Raw genomic sequence first — 22985 nt, forward strand, 5'->3', positions numbered from 1 at the left:
TGTGATTGTTTGGTACTTTTCAAAATTTTCCTGAAGGTATGGCTCATTGCTGATTTGCTTCTCTCTCATTGGAGCTGGCGCAGAAGACAATGCAACACTTGGACTACCAGTGTGGTGATCTATTTATGAGATCAATCAAGAAAATCAATCATCATAACTTTATCAAATTATTAGGAAACTTTAGTATAGCAGGAAATTTGAAATGCAGGTTTTCAGATCAATTGAAGCTCTTAGAGGCTTATGTAAACTTATTAATTCAATATTATGTCATCTTATTTCAAAAATATTCTTAAGATCATTATAGTTTACTTACAAAGTTATTACAAAAAGACAGGAAAAGAAAAGATAAGAAAAATTTGAAAATATCACAAGGACCGCCAGATCCCCCCTTGACGTCGAGGGGGGCTAGAGTCTCACAAAAGTCTCGCAATTGCGTGGCAGTTGTGTTTAATCTGAGCAGCTCAGATATGCATGGTTCCGCCTGTTCCACCGCCTTGGCTCAATAAGTATTCATGAACAACCCTGCACGTTCAGCCATTGCTCTGAACTTTATGGAACATAGGGCTGTCGAGAGGACCAAGACTGAGTCTCAGTTGCCATTTCACAGCCTTTCCCAACTGTTTCATGCCCTGTGAAATAACTCACACCTCTGACACACACATAACCTGGCATGGCACCTTTACCGCAGATACAACATACCGATTCCTCAATCATCTCAATATCATATCATCGTCATCCAATTGTGCAATCAAAATGGCCAGAGCACCGTCAACAATGAAGGCTGTCTCAAGGTCAAGGAAGCCTACCACTGCTACCTCAATCCCTGAAGATGCTCCAGTCGATGAAGTCGAGACGGCTAGTAAGAAAAATGACACACTAAACACAATCTCAAATTCAATCCTTGCGATCTTCAACCAATCTCAAAACTCATTAACTGGTCATCGAAAATTAGTCAACAATCTACACAAAATCTTTCTTTTGGCTAGTGCAATCTTTGAAGAAACTGACAATGATGAGATGCAAGATGCTGAAAAAACTATCAAACTCAGGGGCAAGAAAACTCACTGAAGCAATTTATACCGTACTTGAAAATTTGGTTTCAACTAAAACGGGATCGTTGAGGTGGATAGAGTGATCAAGTTTATTGGAGCGTTTTGTTCATTTGCTACTGATCATGGTCAGTCTTCTCTTCTACACCCTATCCATTGGTTTCCGCATTGGCCAGTGGGAGTGACATTTTATCATTACACATAAGACCCTCTCAAGGATTCTTCAGATCAAACTCCTACCAATCGACTCTTACTGCACATAATCAAATATCTCAATCGCGGGTTTGAAGCTAAGAATCAGATTGTCAGATTCAGATGCAGCCAATTGCTGGCTTATGTGGTCAATAGTCTAGAAGATATCGAGTGCGTTAAGAAGTTCGAGCTCATATCATTGATTTTTATTGATTGTGCTTATAAGAACTTCTCCTCTCTATCCGCAGTGATGATCTCTTTAGTGAACTCAAATCTAAACTACTGATCCGAAGTCATGATAAAGAGAAAGATGTGCGACAACAAGCTGCCATTGCTTTGATGAACTTTAGACCAGTAGGTGAAGAAGAGGATGAAGACGAGGACGAAGTGAATGTAAATGACGCGCTGATTGACCTCATGATTCGTGATCCATCGTCGTAAGTAAATTTGGTCACTTTAAGCCCTGATCCTGATGGTGTGACTAACCTTGCCGAAAAACGCGACATTGAAACCAGTGAGGTCCGCCGTACTGTTTTGCATAAAGTATGCGAAGTACCCACCTCGATCATTGCCCGCCGTTATGACGAGACTACGAGATGTTGACACTCTTATTGGCTTACCACCGTTTACATTTAGATTAGTTTTCAAAGACGGATCCGAAGTTTTTTTCATACGGATGATTTGGATGGATTTACTTCATGGAAAAGATTTTTGACTCAGTTGATTGGTAAAGTTCATCATTTACCAGTTTGGGTTAGTGGTCCTTTTCTTTTACACTCTTAGGATCATGTCTTATGTGTGACTGATGTGTTTTTCTGTTTTGGATGAATTACTTCGACTTGAAATTGCTGCTAGACAAGCTGCGATTGCTCAAGAACGTGCGACCTCTAACTCTTCTGCAGACTGCCCCTCACTCCACCAAACTTATCAGTCTCGCCGATCCCGAACAAAAGAAACAAACCAATCATAATCATAGATTCTCATGTAAGAGATCATTGAAATCAAACCAATCAAGGATTTGATCAACAATGGTCTAAATCAATCTCAACTTTAAGAAAATCATCTATTGAACTTCAATTGAATTCACCTGAATCTATCAATTCTAGTGTATTACAATCTACTTCTACTTCAAACTTAAACAATAGTCAATCTGTTGCACCTTTCCTTGGTTTCATTTTTATTCATAATCAGAATTCAATGTTAGAAGAAGATACAAAATTGTAAGCGTGTTTCAAATTCAATCAAAGCAGTACAAGTGACAGAGAGACCAACTGATTGAAAGTTTTGCTTTTCTTGCTATTTAGGAAATCATTCGGTTTGGGTTTGATTGAAATTAGTCCAGCGTTAGGAGAAATGATATGGGCACCATTAAATGAAGGATCACTGCAGACATTATTCGGGTTCCCCAAGTGGGCAGGGAAAAATGATTGGGAGTATGATTTGTCATAAAATGGTCTATCACTCCACACCTGAGCCATAACACCCACACTACATATGTGTAGCAGGCTCAGTGAATATGTGGTTATCATGTACATACAGTTCTGCTCAGTTATCTGCTCATCAGGACAAGTTATTCATATGTAATACATGCTGTAACTTCTTTCAGATTGAAAAAAGCTTCCAAGAGATTGACTACATACACTGACTCAATGTTTTGGTGTGATCTCATCAACTCAACTGCATGTAACACACTTTCTGTTACTAAGACATAGCTTCAACAATATTGCCTGAGCAGCTACAGAATTATATGTAGTGAATTTTTGGGAAAAAAATTTCAAAGTCGAAAAAGTTACATGTGGTATAACATGTGATTTATTTATTCTGATGGGCAAAAAACTGAGCAGACCTGTATGTACATGATAGACAACTATTGACTTAGCTTGCTGCACATATGTAGTGTGGGTGAAATGGCCCAGGTGTGCAGTATTAGATTCTTTTATGAAAAACTGTACTATTAATCATTTTCCTTTGCCAAATTGGGGAAGTTGAATGATGTTTACAGTGGATCAAAAGTATTAATCCAATACTTAAACCGAATCGAACTCATAATGAAGTCAAATCCCACAAGAAAATTACTAGGATGTTCATATTCAATCCAATCGGCAAATCATAAGCTATCTTCTCTGATTGATTTCTTAACATCAAATGAAAGGAATCTTTAACTTGTTTACCTTTGATTATCTGTAGGAAATTGTTTATTGAATTAGAAGAAGAAATCCAAGATTATCAAACTTCAATCAGTCCATTATTACCAAACATAACTAATCTTCATACAAGGGTTTTGATTCAGTTGATCATATGTTTAAGTAAGATTTTGTTACATGAATGTTTTATGATCAATGGGAATCAAGAACAAGATCATTCATTTGAGATTTGTTGGAATTTGGCAAATGGAATGGTTCAGATTGGGGTTTGGTTAATGGGTTTGAATGGTTTTGATTTTACTTTACTTCATCCGTAAATCACCTTTCTCTTTCTTGATCCTTCTGATATACTAATCCAGCCCTTGCATCTGTGTTTTCAGGTTTACAAATTATTGTTGGGCAACAACAGCAAGAATTATCATTAAATCAATTAACCTTTTAAATCAAGCTGAAGCAAACCAACAAAACTTACTAGAAAAAGTTTATCTCTCAATGAATTTCATTAATTATCAAACTGATCATCGGAATGCATCTTCATTAGCTAAAACTTATCTGAATTATGTCAAAGATTTGATCCAGTTTAAAGATGCAATTTCTAGAAAACCTTTGGTGAGATTAGTTCAAGTTGAAAACAGTTGACAAAGGTTCTTTTCAAGAGGACTTTGGGATTGGGGAGTTTCGGATCTAGAAGGTTCTTTGGGAAAGATTGTTTCTTGTGTTTGCTTTGATATTGGGATGGATCATAAATGAAAAGATCTTATGTATAACAAATTATGTGGGTTTTTGTTTGTTGAATGGAAAACATGATTGTTCAGTAGGATCAAAAGACATTGTATGTATGCTTTATTTAGAAACACGTAAATTGATTTTTGATAATTTGAAAAATCATAGGGTATCTTGCTTCAAATACGTACCACTGACACCGCTAAAATACAGTTAACAACTGATAAGCCTGAAGTCACTTTGGTTTTGATACTATCAGAATAAACAAAATCTATAATTACAGTACCATATCATGCCTGAACATGAAAGAAAATGGAAGGTTATTTTACAATGAATTCAGTGAGATAGAAAAAGAAGCAATCATACCAAAAGAAAAAACAAGAATCATATGAAAAATCTCACAATCTACCAATCAAACAAACTCAAAAGAAAAGGTAAAGAAAAAACAATCGATCAATCAAGAAACCTTGAGAGTATATATTTATATATTTTTGTTTTTTACGTTTTATCCCATTTCCAAATTTTGTTGGTTAAGAGTTTAATTGCTTTAGAAACTTGCTTACTTAAACCAGAAGTAATATTTTTTTAAAAATTCAACATCTTTATGATTTGTTTTTCATCTTAATTGACAACTTGATCCAGATAATAAAATGATTTCTCGTACTACAAGATATTCTTGTCGTTTTAAGTACTAGCAAACCAATTTAGAAGAAAAAAAACCAATAAAATCCCTCAGGCTTTTCTTCAGGTTAACTTTAGATTTCTTTTCTTTTGAAAATGTGTACCTTTAGCATTTCCATCGGAAGAGTAAAGCGTAGTGTGATTCGCTTGTTCGGGTCAGATTCTGGTTGTGATTCACTAGAGTTCTGCTCCGTTTGACTAGACCCACAAGAAAAGTCTGACTGTTGGACGATCCAACAAAAAACAAAAAAACAAAACAATGATATCAGAATGAAATCCAAGTCAGAATAAGATGATAGATTTTGAGAAAGGACCCATGGAATGGACACTCAACAGTTTGCTCAAACTTTTTCCTACTTTTTGCTTGAGTAGCTGGAAGAGGACTTGATCTTAACTGAAATAGATAAGGTGTCAATTGGTTAATAAAATCAAATGGTAATTTGGATGGTTTGAGGTTAAATGAATCGAGATCATCTGATAATGGTTCATGAGCGGAAGTTTGTTGAATGAGGAGTTCAGCCCAAGCTGAGAGCTCAAGATCATCAAGCCCACTGATCATGAAATGTATGACTAAGCATGGGCTAGCGCTAGGACAGGTTAGGACACACAAAGTCAGGTGGGATTAGACACTTTTGCAACACTTTTGCAGCACTTTCAACCCCCCTCGACGTCGAGAGGGGATCTGGCGGTCCTTGTGTATAGGTGTAAAAGTTGGAAAATGGTTTTTAGGGTATTAATAATTAAGTTATGGGTTTATTAAGGCTAGAATATGAAAGAACAACACTTTATTATACAGCAACAATTTTAATCTTGGAGGTTGATTAGGGAAAACAGAAGTCATTAGCAGAAAGGTACTTTTTCAAAGATGGTAAACAAGGGTTATACGTGTAGTTTACATATGTAATGGTGGTAGTAGTGGAAATTAAGGTTGCCAAGAAGATTTTCCAGGATTTTTAAGGTTGTGGAAGATTATTTCATATTACATGAGCAAGGAAAAGAGAGTAGCAGCTGTGAAAAGTGAAAAAAATGGGTGAATTTCATCAAAAATGAAGGTTTTCAGCTAATTACATATGTCAGATGACGTCAGATCAGGTTGGTAGATAGCTCATTCAACGCAAAAGAGTGTATTACATAATGTACAAACTTTAAATCATTAGTAACGGAGGTGTATGTAAAAAGTTATACGGGAAATAAGAAATTGGGGTGAATCTGGAATTTACAGTCACAAGTCAACATGTAACACCAAAAACCTTAACTTCACAACTCAATATCTTACTCATAACTCATCAGAAATAGGTCATATGGGTGTCATAAATGATCAGTATCACGAGGGCTACAAGATGCACTATAGTAGATCAAAATTGGACCACATCTGAAAAAATTTGTAATCTCAAAAATTGGTTTGCAGCTAGTTTACAAGGAAAAAATCACCTGTATTCATCTTAAGAAGTGCTGTACATTAAATCGTTGTGTCATTGATCACTTTTGGCTGTGAAAATTACATCATACATTAGTAACAAGATCATTACATTGCATCATTACATGGTTTTTAGGGTTCTTTAGGCACAGGGGCAAAAATTGATGCTCACAACTATGTGAGTGTTGAAATGTTCCTGTTTTGTTCCCATTTGTTTCCCATTTGTTTCCAGTTTGTTTCCAATTTGTTTCCCTTTTCTTTCTGCTTGTCAGCTGATTACATGATCATCAGGAGCTGAGCAAACAAACCAAGCCTTCCTCAGCCTTTATTCCTGAGCAAAGAAGTCTGAGGAAGGGCTGATCCATCTGCTCAGCTGATCCTGAGCGGCATTCCCTGGTTCAATAAGTTCCAAGGGATGCCACTAATGTATAGCTTAGGGGCTGAGCTGAACTGAGTATTCCCTTAGCTAAGTCTCTGAAGCATCCCCAAGACGGATCACAGAGCGCCAAGCTTGCCTCAAGCTTCATGGCTCCGGAATGAAGCCTGAGGCCCTTCTGCTTGTTCAACTGAGCTGCTCAGCTATTCCTCAGAGGCATTCCTGAGATCAAAAGGATCCGGAGGATTTCACTGCTGATTGGCTGAGGGGCTGCTCAGCTAGTCCTCAGGGGCATTCCTGGCCGGATCAGAAGGAGCCAAAGGATGTCACTGAGTATTGGCTGAGGGGCTGCTCAGTTGATCTCAGCCCCTCAGTGAGAAAAACATTATCCAGGATATCACTGAGGATTAGCTGAGCAACTGAGATGAACTGAGCAGATGGGATGGCGCTTCTATCAGGCTTCATTCCTTAGCAAGGAAGTCTGAGGAAAGTCCGGCCCATCAGTGATCCAGTCAGGGGATGCTACTGAGTATTTGCTGAGCAGCTCAAATGGGACGCCCCTGTGCAGGCTTCTTCACTGAACAATGAAGCCTCAGGAAGGTATAGTACATGTGCTCATCTTCATTTTGAACAAATTGCTGAGTATCCAGTGACCCATGAGCTGATCCTGAGTACTCATTGGGAATCAGTTATTGCCCATCCAAGATGGAAACAAGCCTTCTCAACAAATGTCAAGTAAAATATGAGCACCACAGGCTGATCACCTGAACACAACCAAGATTGTGAATTGAATCAATCTGGAAGAAAATATATCTTTTTTGGAGAATTCCAAAAAGTCTACAACGCTCACATGTATGTGAGTATCTATTTTGGCCCCTGTGAGGCAGATTTGACTGGTTTTTGAGGCTGTTGACTAATGTAGAGGTTGTTACACGTGGATATAAGTACTCCTTGATGATTTTGGGATTTTTGTTCCGTTTTCTGCATCTTATACCTTTGTTGTAGTGTTATAAATCATCATTTATTTACTATATTTGTACTAAGATCACTTAAATCCGCCCCTTCAAAGCAAGGAGAAATTTATTTACGTGTGTTAAAGACTATAAGTCAATTTGGGGATAATACTTAACAACAGTATTGCTAGTAATAACATAGTGTGTGGAATTTTTGCGCTTAAAATCTGGGAATAATACTACACAACAGTATTGCTTTATTTCTCTGGTGCCTTTGTCTTTTTCTCTGTTATCACAAAGTGGTCAGCAAGTGCCCTTGTGCTGGTTCCTTTGAAGAAGGCAGTCTTTAGACAACTTCTACTATATTACATGTAGTAGATTATCCCTTCTTAGGTGTTGTAAAGCTCTTGTTGAGATTTAAATACTACACCGGTCCTGCCAATGTCTTCTTGAGTTAGCCAATGCCTTAAATATCCTCCATTTACTAAATCATACTCATTAAATAAAGAACAAAACAGTTTCTGATGCTCATTTTAAGTACATAAGCTTCCTTTGCAGGCATTTCAGTGATTATATTGATGTAGATCTGTTCAGTTTGAAAACCATTCAACAACTGAATATACTTGGATCCTTATGCTTGATTCAGGAATTGGGTTGGCTTCTATAGTGGAACCTCGTTGGCTTGGGATAAAGTGGTGGGGATGGTCTTGTTGGACTTGATCTGCAAGAGGTGTTGAGAGACTAGAGTGATAACTATGATATTCTATATATAGTTCTCCTTATATATGTACCAGATAGATTTTTGGCAAGCAATAATGAGCTCAAGGAAACATTGGACCTTTCTGCGGAGATGGACGACTAGTAAAAAAAATCAAAACTCAAGAGAGATGAGGGAAAAGAATCATTGTTGGGAACAAAAGAATAACGTGAATTTATGTACATACTTTGATGAAACATCATCAGCATGCAGATAAGCATCAGGTATATTCTTTCACAGGTCTGGCCAAGTCGCAGTACAAACCTCACAGAGTGATAAATGGAAGCCTCATCCTAAGTCATTTCGCCAAAGGATGTATTGGTAACAACAAACATTTTTATGTGATTTCATCGCATGTAAGTCACGCTCACACCCGGCGGCTTTTTTGGGGCCCAGGGCATGGCCAGGGCCATGGCCCAGCATGGTGTGGCCCAATGTGGCCTTCCATTCAGAGAACCTCAGATCTGCATTTTTGGTCGCCATTCCCTGCTTAAGACCATCTTTAGGGGGACTTTGACTGAATTCCATGCCCGTTGAAGGCCATGAAGGGGTCGGTGTGTAGGCCACGGTGTGGCTTAAGCCCTGGCCCTTGCCATGTGCCCCTCCAGGGTGCCTTGTGGCGTCGTGGCACCGGGTGTGAGTGTGACATGTAAGTGAGCCCAGTTCGTGCAGCTCATCTACAGCCGTTCCAAGAAAGGTTGACAACTTTTTTTTGGAGAAAGTTGTCTCCGCAGCGGCTAAAACCAAAGACAAAACTTGATTACAGGTTTATTATTTCCTGTATTCTTCCAATTAGCGGAGAGACAAAATCAAGTGAGGGACAAAACCCGGGTTTTGCACATTGGCGAGATTTCCAAAAAAATCAATCTTTGTTGGAACAGCTGTATATTGACAATTCAAATAATTGTACCTGATCCAATATCATGTTCAAGGATGAAGAGACTGTCCTGCACTCAGATCCTTGCGTTTGATCTGAGTCAGCACAACCTTTGTAGCTCACCTTCGTAGAAAAGTTACACAAGGTGACCTATCTCAAGATAATATCTTGATGATCAACAATTGTACACATCGTCATGGTCAGATATGTAAGCATGTTTTAAGTACAGTCTGTGCAGCTGATGACGATTTATAGACAAGTTGGTAATCAAATCTTCCTTTGATCAATTCTCAACCAAGCCCTTTGAATTGTATAAACAAACTGCGCGCATGACATGTTGAGTTTGGTGGTGAGGGGTCAATTGTACCTTTGCTGGGGAGACGCGCTAGATGTGTTAGGAGGAGGATGCTATGAAAGTAAGGCGATCCGCCCCTCTTGTAATACGCGCCCCTAGCCTGAATCAACTCGATCAAGATGATGGAAAATGTATATCATTCAACTTTGATTTATCGTCAGCTATGGCAGCCTAAGTCTCCGAGCCTCCAAACTTGTCTATCTGACCCACATCGTGTTTGATCAACTCTATCATATATGATTGATTGATTGGAATTGATGAAGAGACATGATAAACTGACAAGATACAAAACAAAACAAAAAGCTACAACATATTAATTGATCTAAGACTACATTCGTACAAAAAAGATTATAATTCCAAAAATCACGTAAGAAAATGATGAAAAAAGAATCCAATGAAAAAAAGCAATAAACAAGTTTGAAAAAAAGAATGCTATTCCAAAAGAAACAATCAATTCAAGAGAATCAATCCAAACAAGATTCCATCAAAACAAACAAGCACCATGATCTCTTTCACAAACTTCATCAATCCGATCTTTAATCCCCTCAACCACTTTCTCCCAATCCTTTCTCCCAATAGAATCGATTTCAATCCATTTCTCTCTAATCATTTCTTCCCACCAAATCATCAATTTATAAACTTTCTCTAACTCTTGTCCACTTTTTCTTTTCTTATCTAAACATTCAAATAAAAACTTTTCAATTTGATTGATGATTTCATTTCTTTCTTCTTCAATTTTCATTTCTAAAACTTCTTCATCTTCTTTTACTAATTCTTCAATTAAAACACTCACTTCTTCAAAACTTTCAAGTGTTCTTTCTCCTTTTTCTTCACATATCATTAAATAAGGTCTTTGAATAAATTCTAATGTTAAGACTTTTGATGCTTGACCAAATCGTTTTCTCCAACGTCTCCATCTATCATTTGCAGCTGTAACTTCTTTAAATCGATCTTGATGGGTTTGATATTGATCATAAATCAAATCAAGTTGAAAGGCTCTTGCTGAACTAAGTTCTCGAAAGAATCGAACGTCAATCTCGAGTGCTTCCAATTGTTCATCAGTAATGCGGTTTGGTGTGGGTAGCATCTGATTCGTCTCTTGACTACTGTCTTCCAAATCAGCAGTAAGATCTATCGGCTTGGGTTGAGGCCTTGAAATGAGTTTAAAGGTCCTTTTGCTTATCAATCTCTGACTCGGCCCAATAGGCGTGACCCGATGAACACCGTTTGTTTTCCGATTCGATCGTGTATCTTTGACAGGAAATCGAAGAGTAAGGGCCTTACCCTTTGTAGGCTGGACTCGGTTATTTAACTTTTTTTCAGTAATTGACTTCTTGGCAAAAACAGGCTGTGGTGGTGGCAAGAGAGCCCGATCATGTTCAAGTTTGCGTTTTTCATACAGTGCCTCAATTGGTTTTCGAACTGAAGATGGCAGCTCGCTCAAGAAGGCCCAATCAACTTGGCTAGCTGACGGTAGCTGATCATAGTTTGTACTGGCTTGTGGAGCGTGATTCACGGGGGTCTTCATTACGGTTGATGAGCGGGAAAGGTTGATCGATTTCATAACTGTGTTTCGCATAGGTGTAGGAAGTGCATCCACCACCTCTGGGTCGATTTGAGATGAAGAAGGTATGATAAGCTGGGTACAAGGTGCTGGACTTTGTAAAGTTTGTTTGGAAGTTGACGCCTTCGGAACTGCAAACTTGTTCGAGTGGTTCGGCTTTGGTGTGATAACCTGTACTGCTTTCGGTGAATTGTTTAAGTCGCGGACAGATGACTGAAGTTTTCCAGGCTTGAATGTCAAGGTGGATTGTCCTTTGGTATTGTTAATTTGACCAACTGTAGTTTTTTCTAATTTTTGAATTTGAATTCCGATCCCTCTTAAATCTTCGGGTGGAATATTTAAATTCTTAAGTAACTTCCATGCTTCTTCACAAATCCTTGACCCATCGTCGATCGCCGAGTCACCTGGTCCAGATATCTTACTGGTTCTACTCAACTCATCACACACTCCGTGCCCCATGAATTTCGCAGATTCGATCGGCGCATTGGCTGCCCTTTTCATAATTTTCAAACTTAGGTGGCGTCCACGTAACCCAAGTTCTACTAATCTTCGACTGACTTCAAGACTAAGCTCCTTGATAAACTCATAAGATTGTTGATTTCCACCTGATTCTTGATTCTTGAAACGGATTCCATAGTTGACGACTGCCGAGACGGACTTTCGATCATGATGACTAGATTTTAAAGGTCGGTCATCGATCCCTTTCGAGTAAAGATGTAGAGTCTTGCCTCGGATTGGTCCCATGACGTCAATAAGTTGAGAAACTGAGATTTGTCCTAATTGTGCTACATTTGAAACTTGGAAAGCGGTTTCAATGTCGGCCTTTTGAGCCCATCCGACTCCTGGTAAATCATCAATTTTGAGATCACCAAGTAACTGAGCGATCTGAGGCCCATGTAAATGATAAGTTCCTGCCGGTTTAGCCTTTTTGGTTGCTAACTTGGCTAAAAGGATGTTATGCGAGATACCAATCGAGGCTTCGCATCCAGTTGAGGATCGTATTTTGGTACGGATCTCGTTTGCCAGTTTAGTCAAAGCGATTTCTTGGGTCTCCATAGAACATGAAATGGGTTTCTTACTACTGATATCAATTAGGCATTCGTCTACCGATACAGCCTGTAATTCATCAGCATATGAAAGCAAGATGTTGTAGAATTTCAAAGAGATTTGTTCATAGAGTGTAAAGTCGTATGGGATGGTCTGAATCTGCGGACAAAGCTCTCGGGCCTTTCCAAGCCTTGAAGTCACAAAGTTGACATTCTCATCAGAAAACATAGGGACAAGGGATTTTTGATGAAATTGGTCAGCATAAACGGGCTTACGACTGTCCGTTCTTCACTCCGAATGCTCTAGCCTCGTAGCTACAGCTGGCGATTTCACTTGTACTCCTCTGACCAGTAGGTTGATTAGTTTGAGCATGACAAACAGCAACGGGCTTTCCTCTGAGATCGGGTCGTTTGATGAGTCCAGCTGAGATGAAAAAACAGTCAAAGTCGACGTGCATGATCGTTCGACCATCGGTCTCATCTCCAATCAGCTTCTTTGGAAGGACGTGCCTTCCAGTTTGCCCCACTTTCTGGTCGAACAATGTTGATACTTTTTGTAAAAGATCAGCCTTCCAGGTACTCAGATGATGAAGGCGTGATTGCCTGAAATATTCTTGGATGAAGTTGGGTGCATTAGAGTCTAAAATGGAAGTCACTTCATCTTGATGATCAATAAGTTTGATTGAATTCGCAGCGTCTTGTAGAGGACCACACGGGTTATTTGTTGAAGTCTCGCTCTGTATTTGATCGGGTGAAGAGGTAGTGGGAGCTGAGGTGAGAGGTGGAGTGGGTGTATATTTCGCTTTGCCTTTGTCTGAGACTGCAATAAGGGTTACAGCATGGTTTTGATTCGGTTTTGAGATTGAACAAGATTGAGTTGGTTTGGGGGTGGCTTGTGTGAATCCAGGTTTTCCAGACTCCTTAGACATGGAGAATAACGTCCGCTGAGCGCCAGGAAGACCACCGGTGATCTCACCTCCCATGATGTTTTTGGAAATATTTTTGGTAGCACTATTGAGCGTGTAATCTGACCAGGGGAGAAGTCTTCCAGCTTCGACACTATCGACCAACCATGACGGAGTGACAACTTTATATAAACGGAACTCTTCGCGTTTTTTGGGAGTGAGAGCAGTGGCGATAATGTGCTAGGAGATGGAATCAAAGGTTAGCTTGTGGCGAGTTTTTTTTGAGCTATCAGAAGTGAACTGACAGTGATAACAGACTTGTGATCTAGATAAGCCATATAAGTACCGCCGTGGACCACAATCATCTTACGAATTTCCGAAAGAGGTGGAGTGGTGTAGCCATTGACCTGATTCAAAACGAGGCAACCATTAGTATACGCTTTCAAGAAAGTTACTTAACGTGGTATATTTAAGCTCACATGGATCACCAAACCTGCCATGAATTGAGGCCTTGAACCTTTCAAACCATCGGCGTCTCGAAGAAATGATTCTTGAACTTTGAGTTTAAGTCGCTTGTTAGCCATATATTGACCTATTTGTCCGAATTGGATGGCATCATAGCAGTTCGATTGAGTCGAGGCATCATTGTTTGAGGTAGGTATTTCTTTCCGTTTTCGAGATTGAGAATGAGATACAGTTGAGTTGGATGAAGTGTTCGGATTGAAATCAGGTAATGGTAATGTAGCAAGTAAATTATCGAATGCTTCATCAATGCCGAATTCATCCTCTTCGGGATCTGTTGAACCTATCATGGTTATTCTGGTTTGAGTATGATTATCATCAGATGGGTATGGTTGGTATAAGAATGAGTTTTCTTGAGTAATACGGTAAATGAGGGTAAATGGTCAATAAGATTGTGCTGACCAGTTGGAATTCAATTTCGATTTCAGATATATGCGGGGCGGGGTGCTAGAGGGTGTTACTCCGGCTCACCCGGGCCAGTCAGGTCGGGATGTTAAATTTGACCCGAAAATGATTTTGAATGAAGATCGAGTTTAAATTTTGCAAAGTCAGGTCTTCCCTATTTCTTTGACCAATATGACAACAATAACTTCAAGTCCTGATTCAACCGGAGGCCCTTCATCTCTACCTCCTACTAACCCACCAAAGCTAACAACATGGGAAGCTTTTCAGGTACATTGATATCTTCAATCTAACACCTTATTCACATCAATCAAAGTAAAGGAGTCGTTTTAGCTAATCAGGTCCTTAAAGTCCTTTGATTTATTTGACAGTCTGAAGGGTAGATTTGCAAGGGTGCCATGTCAACGAAAAGCACTCTTATTCGGTTTGGTTGGTGGTTCTGCAATAGGTGGTTTAAGACTGGTATCAACTAAACGTAAGATTCGTTTCTTCTTCCTTTGTTCTATTTTCTTGAGCTTCGAAGTGATGAACTCATTTACTTATGTTTCTTTCATCTTTCAAAAGGTGTAAGATCGTCAGCAAATTGGGGTTTTTATTCATTTATATTCCTTTCATCTATATCCTTTTATAATTGTAGTAAAAAACATGAAGTTGAAGTTCAACAAATTCAATCTGTAGTTGAAAAACTAAATCAACTCAAACAAAAAGATCTTAATTCAAATCTTACAAATCAATCGACATCAACTTCAAAATCTATTGATCAAGATCAATTGAAAGGAAGGGATGGAAATGATACTATCCAGTCGGAGAATTTACATGGTTCCTCAAATTCGACATCCTCCACAGCTCCTAAAAAGTCATGGTGGTTTTGGTGATCTGTTTCAAGTCAGACTCCCGGCGTCAATTTTTCGCGTATCATCGATATTCGCCGGGTTGTAGGATTGAAAACAGAAGACTTGACAAAAAAACGAGACTTACAAATACTTGTTGGCGCATACCTTCATTCCTACATCATATTATCGCCGAATTCGGTTATATGTACACATGCTTGTATGAAGGCAATCAATCGAAATCATCTCTGGGAAATAAAAAAGTCAGAAGATCGATTTAAGATTGTGGGAGATCCTTTTAAACGAAAGAAGTCGAAAAAGATGGATATCTCAAACTTGAAACAATTTAGTGGAATTGACGCATTGTTTTTATGGAACAGTAGACTGAAAAAACGGTATAGATGGAAATTGGAAGAGGGTGAGTGATCCGCAAAGATCCTTGTGGAGAAAAAGGCTTGTCCCACCATGGTCTGAGGAAATGTCTGGGATATCTGGCCTACAAGGTGTTTATCAGTGAGCATGGCAAATGATGGCCTGAATATCATAAAGGGAGCTGTTTGTCCCTCAAATCCTCACAATTTGAGGTCCTTCATTGGTACTGACTGGCAAATTCCTTTACTCTATTTTCATTCAACTAAAATATTTGAAAATCTTCCAATCAATTCAATTCTTTCTGTTACTACAATCACAAACTCCTGTTCTTGTGTCACAGCTTCTTCCAACTCAGTACCACAATAAAGGTCAATTCCCTTTCTCATTTTTTTTCACCCCATTGTCTCTTGTGATGATAAGAACTTTTTCTTTCACATCTTGCAACAAGTACTTGAAATCATTACCTTATTTCCACAATAAAACCCAACTCCCCCCTATAATCTGCAACAATTGATGATGTCCTTTGCTCTATCTGGGTGACTTGCCTTTAGAAGCTTTTTGATTTTGAAAAGACTTAGTGCAGGCCACCAGCTCTGTATGCCTTGCGAGTTAATCCAAACCAGTGTTTCAATTTTTTTTCTCACTGCACACTGCAACTGATGACATGATGATATCTTTGCATCTTATAGGGAGACATCTTAGTTTCAAAGACTGCCTTGCAGTTTCTTCAACCACAACAAGAAGTAAAGGTGAGACATAAAAATCATAAATGGTGTTGCTGAGACTAGAGCTTAGCTGTACCAATTAGAAGCCTACCAAACTAAGCATTCAGATTAAAATTCCCCTACAAGATTTTCACATGTGTGTATAGCCACTCCAAAACAAGGTAACAGCTCTATAATTCTTTCAAGTTTAAAACACCATTTGAGTTTTTTTCTGGCTAGAAACTGCAACTGGCCACATCCTTGCATCATAGGAGAAATATCCTGTTTTGGGGACCTTTTCCCAAATATTTCCTTCAATCAGTGAAAGACACCCAACTCTCCAGGTATAGAATAGGCAAATAAAAAGGAACAAACAGAAATCTCATATTTTTCAATATTGGGATTTGAGATTAGCTGCATCACTTGTCAGACTTATCAACAAAGCTCAAACATCAGGAGGTGATCCATATAAGTGTTTCATGGACATTGGTAGCCTGTCTATCTGTGCTTGCATTGACAGGTACAACCTTGGCTGGGCAACGTGATTGTGGAAGTCCTTTGCAACAAAGCATTACAACTTGCAGCATTGAATGTAGGGCAGATATAAAATGTTTGGTATGTCTTGGATTTTTCCATTCTTGCACAAATTCAGGACGCCAAGAAGTCACAGAGTGTGCACGTTGTGGGGTACTAGACAGTTGCCAAGTTCTTGATTGTGGGAGCAGTCATAGAGCGGCAATTTGTAATCTATGTGAACTGCCAGCAAAACTATGAAGGAGTTTCATTTTCTTTTGAAAGCAAAAATCTCAACATATTTGAATCACTGTGGCTACTGGGCCTAGACTTTCTGTTCAAATGAAAAGGAAAAGGTAGATGTCTAAATGATTCCAATATCCATGTTTGTGGCATTTATGTGTGATTCTTCTATTATTGTTTGGGGGGTCATATTGATTTCATGTTATGACCCGGCTTCAGGGGGTCTGGGGTTCGTGGGCAAAGGGAAAGAGAGTGATATCCACGTATGATAGCTATTGTAGCATAGGGAGCAAAGCATGGATGGCTCGAGAGCTGGTACAAGTGCGGCTCTGGGTCTTGCCTGTCACAGGATTGTGACATCCCTATAGTCCCGTGTCAGAGAGATCATAACACTATCCCCCGTTTTAGGCCCGGGCTCCCTGTTTGCGGCCCTGCCTCCATCCCCGGGGTGGTATTAAAAAACCCGGTGGGAAAAAACCGTACCCCTCACTTACACCTTTCTCCTTCTTCGGTGTTCTTCTGCAGCCTTCGGAAACTGTCGATCAAACTCCTCGATCAATTCAATAGCGTTTTTAAGGTTAGCTAGTGGCTCCCATGTGTCATCTGCGCGTCCAAATCCCTTCCAGCTGATCAAATACTCATCTTTGTTTCTTCTTCTTCGTTTGTCTAATACTTCGTTCACCTCCCATTCCTCTTCACCCTCGACTTGAACTGGCTCTATTGGTTCTTGCACTCGGCCGTCAATCGAATCTGGATTGTGCTTTCGCAGGACCGACACGTGAAAGACCGGATGGACTCTACCCATTGATGCTGGTAATGATAGTCGGTATGCTGACGTCAACACTCGCTTGGTGATCGAGAAGGGGCCAAGCCAGCGATGATCAAGTTTTGTGCTTGGTCTTGTCGTCGAGATATGGCGACTACTCAACCATACTTCATCTCTGATGTTCGATTCCGGGGTTGGTCTTACTCCTTCGTCAAATTGTGCTTTCATCGACACCTGGGCTCTCTTCAAATTTTTGGTAAGCTCCTCTTGTACTTCTTCAATTACCTTCAATCTTCTTTCAACTGCTGGGATACATTGCTCATTTGAATGAATTCGTCCTAACGACAGGTCATGCCCTAAATTCGCCTTGAATGGAGATACCCCTGTAGAAGAATGAGTACTATTATTGTACGCGAACTCGGCTAACGGTAAGAGTCCCTCCCAGTCGTCTTGCCGGTAGCCTACGAAATGGCGTAGGTACTGCTCGATAGCTTTATTGACGATTTCAGTTTGGCCGTCCGATCTTGGGTGGAACGCCGTCGACGGATGCAACTCGATCCCTAACTGTTTGTTTAGTGACTCTGTAATCTTTGACACAAACACACTTCCCCTATCCGATACGATTGTCTTAGGTGTACCATGTAATTTCCATATGTTTTTCAACATCACCGTCGCCAATTCTTCTGCGTTCATCTCCGTCGTGCATGGAACGAAATGGCCCATCTTTGTCAAACGATCAACGACTGTAAGTATGCAATTCATGCCATTGGAGAGAGGTAACTCAGGAATCAAATCATAGCTAATATCGGTCCAGGGCCCTGCCGGTATGGGTAAAGGTTCCAGTGTCCCAAAAGGGCTTGCTGTTGATGACTTGGTCCGTAAGCACAATTCGCACCCATCTACGTAGCGATTAACATATGCTTTCGCCGATGGCCAAGTATACTGACGTTGGACTAAACTCAGGGTCTTTGCTCTTCCGGGATGTCCGGCTAACAAACTGTCGTGCCGGCTCCGAAGGATCTCGAGTTTCACCTTTGGGTCATCTGGCACTTCCACGATTCCCTTCCGATACAGCACCCCATCCGCAACAACATAACCGACTGGTAGATGTTTGCTTTGTGCCTCAACCGCCGACATCAGGTCCTGCACTCGTTGGTCTACCTTTGATTCCTCTTGAATTCGATGGAGAATCATGTCGTCAGTCCATAGGGCTCCATTTGAGTTAGGCGTACGATCAATTGCGTCAACATGGAGTTGATCGGGTACGTGGTCCTGCTTGATATCTTGTTCGAACCACTCTTCGACCTCTGAATTCTCGATGCCTTCATCTCCGAACCACGCTTCAACATAATCAAGTTCAGCCGTGAATGAGGACTCAGATAGATTAGAGGGTTTCAGCAGAGATCCGAACGACCATTTCTCGTCGGTCGTTGGCTCTAGGTCCGGTCTGCGTGATAGAGCGTCTGGTTTGGTCCCTTGCCTTCCAGGTCTGAAACGGATGTGGAAGTCAAAACACCCAAGCATTTCCGCCCATCGAGCTTGTCTTCTGGTAAGTTGCTTGTTCGTCATGAATGTTTCTAAATTTTTATGATCTGTGTACACTACGACTTCAAGTCGATTGGGGTTTCCCTCAAGGTAATGTCTCCATTCCTTGAAGGAGGCAACCACTGCTAACAACTCCTTATCGAATATCTCATAGTTCCTCTCAGCCTGGACGAGCGACCGGGATAAGAAGGCGACTGGGTGTAGTACTCCGTCGACGTCCTCTTGGGATAACACGGCTCCGAGTGCGAAGTCAGAACAATCGCACTCCAACACGAAGGCCTTGTAAGGATCGGCTATTTTCAAGATAGGCGCGGTGGTGAAGGCCTCTTTCAAGGATTCGAAGGCTTTGTCCCGTGCTGGTGTCCACTCAAAACGTACGTTGTCTCTCGTCAATTCATGCAGGGGTTGGGTGATTTTGGAAAAGTTGCCAATAAACCTTCTGTAGAAGTTGGCAAAACCTAGGAATCGTTGGATTTGGTTCACTGTTTTTGGTGCTGGCCATTCTCGTACCGCAGATACCTTGACTGGATCCATCCGTACTTGGTTTTTTGAGATTAACAGTCCTAGGTACGCAATCTCCTTTTGAGAGAATTTACATTTTTCGGGTTTTAACCATATTGAATGTTCCGCTAATGTCTTCAGCACTTCTTCTACAACTTGTTCGTGGTCAACACCCGCCGGCGTATAGATGAGGAGGTCATCGAGATAAGCAGCTAAGTCCTTTCCAATCCTTTCACGGAAGATATCTGAGATGAAAAACTGAAAGTATCCTGGAGCTCCCGTTGGGCCAAAGGGCATCACCAGTGGCTCGAACTGGCCCCTTTTACAGATGAAGGCTAACTTCGATTCATCTCCTTCGTGTACCCGTAGGTTATTATACCCGTTCCTCATGTCGAGGGAGGTATACCTTTCAGCGTTACGTAGGCTATCGACGAGTTCCATGGTTAGGGGCAACGGGTATCGGTTCTTTACGGTCAGTGCATTTAATCTTTGGTAGTCAAAACACGGCCAAAGGTTCCCATCTTTTTTGCCGGTAAACAGGACTGGGGCTGCCCAAGGAGATTTCGTACGTCGTATTGTTCCCTTTTCAAGACCTTCATCAATCATTTTATCTAATGCAACTTCTTGTTGGGATATAAGGATATATCTGAGGTTTGGTCAAAGATCATTACAAAGGTTGGAAGTTACGAGTTAAGGAAAAAGGTAGTTGGCTGGTAGGAGGTTGAAGTGTTTGTGTTAAGTGTTGGTTAGGCTAGTTTGGAAAAGGCAACTCGATGCAAGTTGATGTGCTGTGAGACTAGTGTGGTTGTTGAGGAAAGGGGTGAATGTTGTCACTGCAGACATTATTCGGGTTCCCCAAGTGGGCAGGGAAAAATGATTGGGAGTATGATTTGTCATAAAATGGTCTATCACTCCACACCTGAGCCATAACACCCACACTACATATGTGTAGCAGGCTCAGTGAATATGTGGTTATCATGTACATACAGTTCTGCTCAGTTATCTGCTCATCAGGACAAGTTATTCATATGTAATACATGCTGTAACTTCTTTCAGATTGAAAAAAGCTTCCAAAAGATTGACTACATACACTGACTCAATGTTTTGGTGTGATCTCATCAACTCAACTGCATGTAACACACTTTCTGTTACTAAGACATAGCTTCAACAATATTGCCTGAGCAGCTACAGAATTATATGTAGTGAATTTTTGGGAAAAAAATTTCAAAGTCGAAAAAGTTACATGTGGTATAACATGTGATTTATTTATTCTGATGGGCAAAAAACTGAGCAGACCTGTATGTACATGATAGACAACTATTGACTTAGCTTGCTGCACATATGTAGTGTGGGTGAAATGGCCCAGGTGTGCAGTATTAGATTCTTTTATGAAAAACTGTACTATTAATCATTTTCCTCTGCCAAATTGGGGAAGTTGAATGATGTTTACAGTGTGTACACAGGGGTTTTTCTTCTCTTTATATACTTCTCTCTCAGTTTCTCTTCGCGTGTTCTGATTCTTTTCACTGTCGAAAAGAATCAGTAAGTGATTTTTATTCTTGTTAGAGTCTCTTTCATCTTTGATTACTAACTACTCTTTCAATTCTCTATTATCTTCGTTTCTACTCTTTTCATCTTCAGTTATCATTAATTTGTCTGTTAACTGTTTCGCCACGTGCTCCTCACGAATCTTTCTGAGCTCGCAGGTAGATGGCTTTTATCTTTTAACTCTTTGTTGTGTGTTTTTCTTTTCTGATATCTCTTTCTCTCTAACACTTAGGTCAGTTCTTTAGAGTCGTTGTCGACAAGCCAGAAGCTAGTCTGATCAACGTACCCTGTTGCCCTCAGGTGTGTGACTGTCGAAAAGAATCATTATCATTAATTTGTCTGTTAACTGTTTCGCCGCGTGCTCCTCACGAATCTTTCTGAGCTCGCAGGTCAGTTCTTTAGAGTCGTTGTCGACAAGCCAGAAGCTAGTCTGATCAACGTACCCTGTTGCCCTCAGGTGTATCCATTTTTGAACAGCTTCTTAGGCCGTGATCTATTCAGATCAGAACTGAACTTCTCGAGGCACACGTGTTTTTACATGGTAGCGAGAGAACTTGCGATCTTATCGACCAGTCCAATTTTATGAATCTCAAAGATATCGACTCCGAATCTTTGGATCATTCTACCGTCACCGAAGGTTCCACTTCGTCCAACTCAGCCGATTCATTTCGAACGGTTCATCCAAATCCTGCCGATCTTACTTCTGAAATGACTAGTTCTTTACCAGGTACCAACTCTACCATGCCGGGATCTTTGGATTCCAGGACTTTTGGGAACTCTGTGCAAAAGTTCTCACAAAATATGGTGAACTCTTTGAGCAAATTCAAAGTGTCAGATGTTCTCACTGCCGAAAATCATACCGAGTGGAGCCAGTCCCTCATGGAGGTGTTTATGTCACTCGATCTTCATCAGTTTGTTAAAGTCAAGAACTTTGCAAACGATTCTATGTCTCCAGAAGAAAATGAAAAGACTAAATTCAATCTAACGACGTACATACTAAGTCATCTTCATCAAGTCAACAAAGTTCGAACTCGGAATCATCTCACTAACCCGGAGGATGTTACGGAAATCATTTACGACCCGTATCTCTGCTGGTCCTTCCTCAAGGAGTACCATAATCGTATCTCTGAAGACAAGCTCGAGGTTGTCACCAGATCCTTGTATGCGTGTCAGATCAGCAAGTCCGACACTCTCACGTCGTTTGTCGATAAGTTCGAAAATCTTATTCGAGAATTCTACCGGTTGAAGGGAGAAATGTCTGATGTACAATCAGCTCGAATGCTTCTCTCTGCGATTCCGTCTCTTTCAATCGAATCGAAAGAGTATATCCACAATACTGTTGTTCCCCTTACTAGGGAAGGTGTAGCTAGGTATCTCCGCAGATACGAAGAACGCCATGGTTGGTCCTGTTCTACCGTCAGGGAAGTCCACTCGGTTTCAGCTCGAAACGCAAAACCGGATTCGTCAAATGGCTGTACTCCTGATAACTGCGTTGGACCACACATGGCTAAAAATTGTTGGTCCAAACCTGAAAATGCGGACAAACGCAAAGCTTTTCTAGCGAAAATTCGTGGTCGTTCTGGAACCTCATCCGTAGATACCTCAAACCATCAAGCTTCTAATCATACCTCATCTTCATCTTCAGTCAGGGGTGTTAAGAACGTGTTCGATTCGGATGTGAACACTGCCTCCGCTAGCTTCGCGTACCTCTCTTTGAACATTGAACTTGTTGAAGGAACTACTCAAGTGGCGTTAAAAGATGACTCAGTTTTCTCTGCTTCGCCATCCGTGTTTGAGGAAGACCCTACGGTTGAAGCTTCCGTATCCGCTGCTCTGTCAAATTCCCGCGACTGGGCCCTTCACGACACCGGTGCGACTCACCACATGTTCAAAGATGACAAATTCTTTGACAAATCATCGTTAGTTCGGATCGATGATGCCAGTAAACGTCTAAGACTCGCCGGTGGAGACATGACACTGTCAGTCCACAGTCGAGGTGT

At 40.5% G+C, this 22985-nt stretch overlaps 4 protein-coding genes across 4 annotated transcripts; 2 read left to right on the forward strand and 2 right to left on the reverse strand.

The window, feature by feature from the left end:
• Positions 1–1174: 1174 nt before the first annotated feature.
• MELLADRAFT_85909 (uncharacterized protein) lies at positions 1175–1844 on the forward strand (the record flags this gene model as incomplete). Its single annotated transcript, XM_007409411.1, has 4 exons — positions 1175–1177; positions 1267–1412; positions 1490–1678; positions 1757–1844. The coding sequence occupies 4 exons, from the start codon at positions 1175–1177 to the stop codon at positions 1842–1844; spliced, it is 426 nt and encodes a 141-aa protein (XP_007409473.1).
• Positions 1845–11058: 9214 nt separating this feature from the next.
• MELLADRAFT_35660 (uncharacterized protein) lies at positions 11059–13851 on the reverse strand (the record flags this gene model as incomplete). The annotated part of the gene is made up of 6 exons (XM_007409632.1): positions 11059–11182; positions 11228–12325; positions 12411–12936; positions 13111–13279; positions 13345–13446; positions 13519–13851. Coding segments are annotated over 6 exons (2352 nt in total), but the record flags the coding sequence as incomplete, so codon positions are not given.
• A 286-nt stretch (positions 13852–14137) lies between these two features.
• On the forward strand, positions 14138–15531 carry MELLADRAFT_106018 (uncharacterized protein; the record flags this gene model as incomplete). Its single annotated transcript, XM_007409412.1, has 4 exons — positions 14138–14233; positions 14342–14438; positions 14903–15211; positions 15506–15531. 4 exons carry the CDS (start codon positions 14138–14140, stop codon positions 15529–15531), a joined length of 528 nt encoding a protein of 175 aa, XP_007409474.1.
• A 5769-nt stretch (positions 15532–21300) lies between these two features.
• MELLADRAFT_116330 (uncharacterized protein) lies at positions 21301–22490 on the reverse strand (the record flags this gene model as incomplete). Its single annotated transcript, XM_007409631.1, has 3 exons — positions 21301–21794; positions 22036–22220; positions 22379–22490. 3 exons carry the CDS (start codon positions 22488–22490, stop codon positions 21663–21665), a joined length of 429 nt encoding a protein of 142 aa, XP_007409693.1.
• Between the last annotated feature and the right edge of the window lie 495 nt (positions 22491–22985).

Source organism: Melampsora larici-populina, assembly GCF_000204055.1.
Source record: "Melampsora larici-populina 98AG31 unplaced genomic scaffold MELLAscaffold_16, whole genome shotgun sequence".
In the NCBI taxonomy this organism is placed as follows: Eukaryota; Fungi; Basidiomycota; class Pucciniomycetes; order Pucciniales; family Melampsoraceae; genus Melampsora; species Melampsora laricis-populina.